General features: G+C 39.1%; 1 protein-coding gene across 1 annotated transcript; it reads right to left on the reverse strand.

Annotated features, from left to right (window-relative positions):
• Positions 1–5,101, reverse strand: ZBTB6 (zinc finger and BTB domain containing 6). Its single transcript, XM_072631861.1, has 2 exons — positions 4,844–5,101; positions 1–3,661 (listed from the first exon to the last, which is right to left on the reverse strand). Exons 1-2 carry the CDS (start codon positions 5,077–5,079, stop codon positions 2,374–2,376), a joined length of 1,524 nt encoding a protein of 507 aa, XP_072487962.1. The 5' UTR covers positions 5,080–5,101; the 3' UTR covers positions 1–2,373.
• Positions 5,102–10,420: the final 5,319 nt, after the last annotated feature.

The following is a 10,420-nucleotide window of genomic DNA, read 5'->3' on the forward strand; positions in this document are numbered from 1 at the left end:
TAAACAACCAACAAGCATTTATTAAATGTCTACTATGCACCAGGCACTGGGACTACAAAGACAAAACAGTCCCTGCCCTCAAAGAGCTTACATTCTATCCAGTGAAACGTATATGTGTGTGTGTGTGTATATATATATACACACACACACACATATACATATATATATAAGTAAATACAAAATATGTACATAGTAAATATAAAGTATATGGAGGTGGCGACAGAAGAGGGGAAGTATACTGGGAGAATCAGTAAAGGCCTCTTGTGGGAGGTGGCACTTGAGTTAAGCAGTGAAGGAAGGATTCAGAAGCAAAGGTAGGGAGAGAATGCATTCCAAGAATAAGGATGAAAAGTCCTGGAGAAATGAGATGCTTTTTCCAGTATAGGGAACAGCAAGGTTAGTTTGGCAGGACCAGAGTGCATAAAGGTGAGTAATGCTGTAGTAAGAATGGAAAAGTAGAGTGGAGGTAAGATTAATGGGCTTTAAAAGCCAAAGAACAACAGTATGTATTTTATCCTATAGGAAACAGGGAGTCACAGGAACTCTATGAGCAGGGGAGTGATATATTCAGACCTGTACTTCAGGTGGAGGATGTCTGGAAAAGGGGAAGAGTTCTGATGAAGGAAGATTAATTCTATGATTTAACACTCAGTCACTTCTCTCAGAGGTTGACAAAATGTCTTATCCCACAAGTTCTACTGTACCATAAGTATATAGTAATAATAGGGAACTTTAGCATTTAACAAGAATGAAAATAAATTTTACTTCCACTACACTTAACATGTTTTTACTTTTGGCACATCCATGGAGAATATATATATCTGGATAAGAAAAAAGTACTCAAATTATTTTAATATCAATCTTTGAAAGTCAGCCCTAGTCACATGAATAAAAACTTATCACTAAGAAAAATCACAACTATCCATGTACAAGTACTAAGGTAAAAAAAAAAAAACTAGGTTAAAGCATTGCCATGATAAAAAAAGATATTGCCAAGACAAAGTAAAAAGAGTAATGATATCCAGAACACATTCAATGTCTTTTATAAATTGTGTATTTCTAGCAAATGCTCTTTCTTGGTTACACAATCATACTGATGATAAAAACATATATGTTTGTATTAAATATAATCTAGAGACCACAGTTAATTTAGTATTCATTTCCAAAATACGTGAACCAGCAATTCAAATAAGTAAAATTTATTCTCAAATGGAAATAAATTAAAATATATTAAAAACATTACATGGGCACAGTTAATTTTTATTTCAGTGAAAGGTTTATATATTTTATCTATATATATGTGTGTTTACATATAAAACACATATACACATGTAGGGGGTATGTGTGTACATATTACATATACATGTGTGGATATAAAAAACCAACTTTAATATAATTCCTTTGTGGCACAAGTAGGCTGCAGCATATTCACAATGATGGTTTGTGCCCAAGAAGTAGTACAAAAGATATTAATAAGGTTTAGAAAAGGAGGTTGGCAAAAAATGTAGCAAGAGAAAAAAACAGATGAACAGAACGCATTTTAAGTGCTGCAATGTTATCCATAACAAAATACTAATTAAAAAATATGATGATATCTAGTATGTTAGGTTGAACCTTTATGGAAGACTTATATAAGATTAAGTCAATCACAGGGGATGAAAAAGTGTGGATGAGTTGCCCTTTGGACAAGTGGAGAGAATGCTCACATTAAAATAAATGATATACTGAATAATTTCTCTGGAGGCAACAAAAATTTTTTTATCCACAAGGAATATTATTTATTTCATAATTTCAACCAGATAGCTGACCTACTGTTTGGTTTAGAAAAAGTGGCAGAATTTCAAAAGGTAACCAACATATTTATCCTAGTTGGGAAAAGATTCATCAGACTTGCTTTCATCTACAGGACAAACAGTTCTTAAAAATGATTCTAAAATGAACCAAGACTGGCAAAGTCCCAGATTTATTTTCTTCTAATGGTCACCAAGACAAAAGTACAAGTAAAATATGATCACTATTCCTGTGCGAAACACTAACAATGAAAATTCAAGGAAAAACCTGAAAAATACCATTGAGTTCTATCTGCCCCTTAGCCAAGAGTCAGTTAACAATATTAACCAAGCACCTATGTTCACAACACTCTATAAAGCACCAAATAGGCTGGCTATGAAAATCAGCTAATATTTTGGTAATAATAGTTAAGGCAGAAAAGAACTCTATCAACCATTCCATTAACTCCAACAACTTTTAAGAGTAGATATTACAAAACATTAATACGTAGAAAGGAGGGAATACAGAATTACAAAGTATTTTTGCAGAACTGAAGATAATGGATTATAATATCCAAGACTCCAAAGCAGGTGTGTATTGCTATTAGTCATAGTCTACTTTGACTTTTGTAATGATGTCAAGGTTTGCCCTTTCACCACTACTTCTCCCATGAACAGAAGTCAAGTGCTTTTTGAGGGCAGATTTGTGTTTGAAGTCCATGTCACAACAGTGACACTTATAGGGCCGATCTCCACTGTGAATGTTCAAGTGGTCCTGAAGAGTGCTCTTGGCAGTAAATGTCTTTAAACACACAGAACACTGAAATGGTCGTATGCCCATGTGTCCTCGGATGTGCCGATTAAGATTTTTCTTCTGTGTAAATGTTTTTCCACATTGCAAACACAAGAACAGTTTGTGCATTTTCAGGTGGCGCAGATAGTTTTCAAGATGAAGAAATCCTCGTGGACACTTGGGACACTGGTGTCTCCAAGAATAACCCTCTTCTAGACTTTGAAGACCATTTGTCACACCAACATTGCCTTCTGTACTTTCACCAATAAATCCTTGAAAGTGATTCCCAGGAACTTCTGCCATCCTACTTTCCACTGTAGAATTAATAAGCGAATGCTGTGTTTCTGGAAAATACATATTTGTTTTAGAAGAGGTACAAGGCTGTGAAAACTGCTCACTTTCTACTGTGGGCACATTGATGGAATCCATTCGGAAGATGCAAATTTCATCATCTTTATACCCTATTTCAACTGTTGAAATCTCTGATGTTTTCATATCCTTTTTGTCCAATATCAAGCCCTGTATAGTAGGCTGCAAAGCATTGTCTTTTTCTTGCTTAACTTGGATGTCCAAGTTTACAGGACTGTCTTCGGAAATCTCAATGATTTCACAGTCTCTCTCTAAATTTTCATCTTCATCCTTTAGTTCTGGATAAGAGGAATGACATGTCTCAGTACCTTGACTATTGTTCTTCATAGAAGAATCTATTTCCAAATACTTGGACAAAGCTTCTGTGCACTTTTCCACAATATGTACCATCTGAAGGTAACTAGCAGCAGTCAAATATTTCAAAAGCTCTTTTCTTTTAACCTCCAGTGCACCAGTATAACAAGAGAGCAATAACTTCCTGCCAATCTCTGCACTCTGCAAGATGGTGATTCTGACCTGCTTTGACTGGTTGAGTAAAAACTGATCTCTCATAAAAGTAGAGCAAGCAGCAAAAATCACCTTGTGTCCCTGGAATTCTGTATCATTGATATAGATGGATACATCGCAAAACAAATTCTGCTGCCTCAAGAGGTTCATTTTCTGTAGGACAGCATCACCTTGCTGCTCAAATTGGAAGTGCAGGACATCAGATTCTGCAGCCATGGTCACACTTATTAAGAAAAACAAAACATAAATGTTATAGTGGAGATGTAGCTCCAACTTAAAGATTTCTTTAAATTACTAAAGTTTAAAAACAATCATTTGAGTTAGAAATTCAGTCTAGTTGTTGTCCGATGTTTTGGTACTACCTTGGATGAGTTGTAGAATCATACATTTTTAGAGAGGAGGGAGGGAGGCCCTTTGGGGGGGTCATTTAGTCCAACTTCTACCTGAAGCCTAAAACACAACATTCATGAAAGGCAGGCGCCCTAAATGATCTGCTTTAAAAGTGATCAGCCAGCCTTTTCTTCAACACTTTCAGTAAAGAGCTTACTACCTCACAAGACAACCCGCTCTACTATGAGTCAATGGTTACATTCTTCCTCATATTGTGCCAAAATTAAGCCAAAACCTACCTCCCTAAAAATTACACTAACCAGTTCTGCTTCCCATGTTGTCTGTCCTCTGGGGTCTAGTGGAAACCTAAGTACTCTTCTGCGACAAATATTTGAGAAGTTATTCCTGTTCGCTCTTCTCCGGGTAAAATCTCCCTCCTACCTTAGGACAAACACCTTGGAGGTGTTTCATCTCTCCTATCTTCAGTTTATTCACCGGTAAGAAGAGCTGCACTACATGAAACGTAAACACAATCGTTCAGGAAAGGATGGTAGGCGGACACCCAGACAACTTCCCCAAAAACGTCAGAACTACCTAATTCCTTGGAACGCTAAAGTTCGGGGGCCCAACCTAGTTAAAGAAGCAGAAGGAGGAGGGGGAAGACCAGGCTCAAAGTTGGGGGCCCTGGAGAGAAATGCGGATCTCACCCTCCCTCGCTCGATCACGATAAACAACCCTCCGTAAACTCTCTGGCTGTGTCTCCTCGTCTATCAAATAAGCGAGGCGGAACAGCCTTCCGAATCTCAAAGCCCACAAATAACCTCCGAGGGCCCCGACTCCTAAGCACGCCACAAGCGGAGACTCCAACCCCAGCCGGCCTCACAAGAGAGCCGCGGTCACCGTACGAACCCTTCTCCCTAGCCAAGGTGTCCATCCCCAGGGCCTCTCCTGCCTGCTCTGGCCGCTTCTCTCCAAACCCCGGCAATGGGCAACTGGGAAAAACCCGGCGTCCAGACCCCAACCTCTGCTCCGTCAGCCCCAAGCTGACCCGAGCGTCCCCACCGTCCACACTCACGCGCTGGGCCGCGAACCGGCCAGAAACTGCGCCCTCCAAAGGGAGGCCCCTCCGGCAACAGCGGGGAGACGACGGCGACGGCTGCCCAGTCCGGAAGCTTGGCCCAGTCTGGAAAAAAAGCCCTTCCGGGGTAGTCCGACTTCCCCCTCCGCTAGCCTCTCCACCCGATTCAGCGGCTGCGGCAGCAGCAGGACAGGACGCTGAGCGGCGAACCGGAAGCACATCCCTGCGGCCATCCTACCCACCCCAAAGACTGACCCGCACGCGACTCTGTTTGGCCCCGACCTACTTCCGGCGAGCCCCCGGAAGTGGTTGTTCAGGGCTCTTTTATCTCACCCCACTTTCTCCTCTCCTTCACAATTAGGGAATCCTACTGGAGGAGGTTGCTGAGTTGCCGGAGGAGCGCTATTCTCTGCGTTCAGTTATGAGCAGAGAGAGCTTAACTGCTCTCATAAATTGCCAAGAGTTCTTAGTCTGCACATCTGAGTTTCAGATGGTCCCCTGAATTTCCCTTTCGTTATCGGAAAAATTTGGAGGCAATTAGTCCAAGATTCTTATTTACAGATGAAGAACATGAGCCCCCAAGCCCATCTCTTATGCTGCGTCCTGAGGCCCCTTCCAGGTATGACATTCCGGATTGCACATGCATCGTGAAGCAGGAGGAGTCAGAATCTCCCCGAGATAAAAGACAAGTACTGGAGGAGCTGTGGGAAAGCAGATACGTGATTGCACTGTGGGGGACGCTGCACATTGGTCCCACCCATTCTCAAAAGCAATTTGGAATTGTGCCCCAAGAGTTACTGAACCGCACAACCTTTGATCCAATGGTAACCACTACGAACCGTGTATTACAAAGAGATGAAATAATGATGAAAAGGCACATGTACTGCTCTTATTGTAGTTGGAAAGAACTATAAAACAAGGAATGTCCATCAACTGGAGAAAGGCTGAGCAAGCATGAATAATGAAATACTACTGACAGAGATGGTCTAATTAAAAACCTGGAAAGATCAGTTTGAATTAATATAGAGTGGAATAAGCAGAACCATAACGATTTACAAAATAACAAAAACATGAAGTCAAACAATTTTGAAACACTTAAGAACTCTGAACGATGCAATAACCCGATGATGTGTGTGTGTGTGTGTGTATACATACACACTCATATATTATTTGGACATAGCTATTGCGGGAATTTGTTTTCCTTCATGCATATTTGTTTTTTCAATTAGGGGAAGGAAGGTGAGGAAATAACTTAATAAAATTATATACATAGGTAGATGGATAAGACTACCCCCCTTTTGAACTTTCAACCCAGCCCCTGAACGTTCCAGTGCATAGTCCCTGGCATTTGCCAGAGGTACCTGGCCCTTCCCCCTCAATAATCCTTTCAACTGTCCTCTCATTGTGGCTCTGACCCAGCCCCAGCCTTCAATTCTCTATTACCTCTGGGTCACCTCAAGCTATTGGCCACTCCTTGATGCCATCCAAATCTTTCCACATTCTTTTTCCCTATAAAAAAGGTCAGCCTCATCTACCAAAAGCATAGATTCTTAAAATCTCACCCACTCCAACTAATGTTTTAATAAATCTTGTCTGACTGAAAGAAGGCTTGAGTAGAATTCTTTCAAGGCAGACCCACACCTTTTGCCCTTGAATTTTGGGGTTCCTAGCACCCCTAGACTGCAACAGATAGATGCGATAAATTTAGAAATTCTCAGTTGCAGTCCTAGCTATAGCTGTGTGAAGCTGGATAAGTCACTTCATCATAATGAACTAGATGCTTCATACAGTCCAAGAATATCTATTTTAGGGTTAGGGCACTCCGATTCTAACCCTAACCCTAAATGCGCTCTGATTCCATCAGCTCTTCCACAAGATTTTAAATCAATAAAAGAAATTAGCATAACGATACAAACAGAAAAAAAAAAATGATTCAGAATGCTTATTGGCAAAATTATGACATGCAGTTAGTTGGATGGGTAGCTCACTGAGTTGGTACATCCAAACATGTATTGGACAGATGCTGTATCATGTGTGCATGTATGCGAATGGATGACAAGGGATCACAGCTAAACAGGAAAAGAATAGGTTGTATTTCATTCTGAAAATGTGAAGGACTTTCAATAGCTCAGAGTTCACCTCTGACACAAAAACTCATCTCTTCAACATCAATATCAGGGATGGGGAACCTGCAGCCCAGAGGCCACATGTGGCCCTCTAGGTCCCCAAGTGAAGCCCTTTGACTGAAAGATTGGATTCTATCAAAGGGCCACACTTGTGGTCCTAGAGTGCCACATGTGACCTCAAGCCTGCAGGTTCCCCACCCAGACCAATATTTTCCTAGTGATGCTATGTAGTGATGAATCATGTAACAACAAAACTGCAAAAAAAAAAAAAAATAGACAAAATTGTGGATGACTCCAAGGACAAAAAAAAAAAAAGTGAAAGCAGAATACAGCACATTACCAACAATGACTGGAAAAAGAAGTGGCATAAAAGGTTACTTCCAGGAGATTTGTAACTGGAAAAGGTGAGCCAGTCAGTGACATTGCAAGAGTAAAAAGATAATAAATGAACACACAGTGTTATTCTGATAGCTACATCTCCCACCATCAAGATCAGTATGCAGAATAAAAATATAGCTCACTGGTATCAAAAATCAGGACTAGAGGGAAATCAAGTCCAGAAAAATAAGAGAAACTCCAGAGACATGCTGCCCATAGTCACAAAGATCCTGTTTTGATCACTGTGACCCTTCCCCATCCCAGCAGCACTCAGCTTTGAGGGACAAAAAAGTAATCACAAGGATGAGGTAGCTTTTCCTCCAATCTAACAAGGCCCTCAACTGTGGACCACTATTATCAGAACCCTGGACAAGCCTCTCTTACAAGGGACACTTCAATAGGTGGGCAGTGGTCACAATGTATTACCTATCAAATGCAAAGGCCCACTGGGTCTGAGATGATTCTCAGTAAAGATCTAGTTAAGACACTGTGAAGCAAATCTGAAGCTCTTCAACCATTATCTACTAAAATGTGAAATGAACCCCTAAAGCAGGAGTTCTCAGCCTCTGTTTTGTGTGTGTCCCTCTGGATCCCTCTAGAAGTTTGGTAAAGTCTATGAACCCCCTTCTCAGAACATTTCTAAAAACCGTAAAATACATATAACTACAAAGCAATTATATTTAAAGTTATAATTTTTTTAAGTTTGTGGACCCCAAGTTTGGAAAGGAAGACCTCTATGAGTTAGATAAGATTGTACTGAAGGCAATATCCACACCAACTAGGGCTCATAGCTGTATCAAAGTGAAAAATAGAATTAGTCCATTATTATGGTATATCAAGATTGTCGGGGGGGTTTTTTTTAATCCCAATCTTATCAAGTTTACTAGATATCCCAACTTTTGTATTATTTATAGATTTAATAAGTCTACCCATTTTACCTTGATCCAAGACACAAATAAGAATAAATAAAATGCAGTGAAGGGAACATCCACTTACCAGCTCCACTAGAGACCTTTATCCAAATGTCAATGGACCTATTAATCAGCAAAGAGGGAAGGGGGAGGGGTCCTTAACCAGTTCCAATACACACAATTATAAATCATCCAACCCTGTTCCATAGACAACCACAGTCTCAATGATTTCTTTCTCCCCCACAGTATTAGCCCTTTGCAGGTACTTAGTATCACTTCTCCTCTCAAGAAACAGGGTTCACTAATACTTACATAAGAATCCATGATAGTAGCAAATTGACTTAATTTTAAAATTTTAACATATGTTTCATTGTATTTTTGTTAAATATTTTCAAATTACATTTTAATCTGGTTTAGCTGTAGGCCACATGGCTGGGTTACAGGTTGGACACCCCTGATCTAGATGATCTCTGAGGTCCCTCATATTTCTAAACCTCATACTTTATGAATATCTCTATTGGTTACAAGTCACTATTCGACAGTAAGTTGCTCAAGAGGTAGAACTGTGTTCTTTTTCACCTTTGGATCTCTCATCAAGGACAGACAGCTGAGCACATCAGGTGCTTAATGTATATTATTTCCTATTATTTCACCTATTTGATCATTAACACTTTCAGACCAGCAACTTTAGTTCATAATTATTTCTCCTCCTTGACTGTACCTCCATTAATCATAACTGAGTGGAAAAAAATCTTAGGTTCTCAAAGATTTCAAACTTTGGCTGGCCTACCAAGCAGAAAGGCTATGTGTGTCTACATCTGAAAAACAAACCATGAAGAGGTCAGCAACAAAGGATTAGCCACCAGATAACAGATTCAATTTAAAAAAAGTTACCAAAATGATCTACAAAGGAGTACTAGAAGAATACTACCTATTCCAATGCAATCCTAGACTTTTTAAATTGTTTCCCAAGTGTTAGTTGTGAACGTAGACTTTAATTAATAATTAGCTCCCTTATTTAGCTGTGAATGAAAGCAGTAGCTACTTTATAATCTGGAACTAACCTCCAAACTACAGTTTAACAATTTTGAAATAATTTGGACTAGTAACTTGGTAACTTTTCTAGCAAATGAATATTTTAGATTTTTGTCCTAAAAGTGACACCACCCTATCACTTCTTAGCCACAAAGAATGTAAGACTTACCTCTACTGGCATTCAAGGATTTCAGAAGAAAATGGGAGAAGGAAGCAAGCCATTGACACCAGGGTTTTAGTTATCACACTTTTATTAAGGAAACTTCCTCATAATAGGTGAAGAGGTAGTTCATAGTCAGTATGTGTAACATACAACAAGTTTAGGACAGCTGTTCATTAGCTGAAAGTAGACAATGGAAGAAGGTACTTTGCTGTGTATTGGACAGTAGTGAAAAGGTGAAACTGGTCTCAGAGGAATGCCCTATTTATAAAGCTTCTAATGAAAAAATTTTAAAGGAATTACCCATATCTGATTTACCTTTCTAGATGTTAGTCACTTCAAATAAGTGTTTGAGGTTTTAATTTTTTTTCAATTTTAAACTGTAATGTTAAACTTAACAGGATTCCTTCTTCCTTTTTGTGCTTTATAGGGTTACAACATCAAAAATCTGTAAAACTCTAATGCTGAGTGAATAAAAAATGTTAAAGTTTTTCTACCACAAAATTTCAAATAGTTTTCTATGTCATTCAGTAGTCTGGTCAAATTTCAATACAAGCTAGGAAACCTACATATTTGAAAAAAAATCAAGTTCTAGCTAAAATAGCAAATTTAATATAGCTTCATTGAACTTCATTAAGAAAATCTCACAGAAACAAAAGGGGCTTCCTTTCCAGCTAAAAATTGGAAGAGAGTTCAGTCATTTTAGTGATTTATATCTGCAGAGAAGTGCGAAGTAAAGGTTTTCCTAGGAGGAAATAATGATGATAAATAAAGCCAAAGTGTCAGATATTTATATTTAAGTGCTCTTCATAATCCAAGGCAGTTTTCTTATTATTCCTTGTTGTTAAGTCAGAGACCACAAGAGGCAACTGTGGTATAATACAGAAAAGACTGGCCTGGGTAGGAGTCAAGATGTGGATTTTAGTACCTGTTGCTGAGTTCGCCACTAAGAAACTTTAAGACC

Source organism: Notamacropus eugenii, chromosome 1, assembly GCF_028372415.1.
Source record: "Notamacropus eugenii isolate mMacEug1 chromosome 1, mMacEug1.pri_v2, whole genome shotgun sequence".
In the NCBI taxonomy this organism is placed as follows: domain Eukaryota; kingdom Metazoa; phylum Chordata; class Mammalia; order Diprotodontia; family Macropodidae; genus Notamacropus; species Notamacropus eugenii.

What these genes read in the sequence shown, in the direction of transcription:
- ZBTB6 (XM_072631861.1), bottom strand. Translation starts at nt 5,079, where the DNA reads ATGGCCGCAGGGATGTGCTTCCGGTTCGCCGCTCAGCGTCCTGTCCTG. An exon ending in GCCGGTTCGCGGCCCAGCGC is followed by an intron (nt 3,662 to 4,843) that starts GTGAGTGTGGAC and finishes TTTCTTAATAAG; the next exon opens with TGTGACCATGGCTGCAGAAT.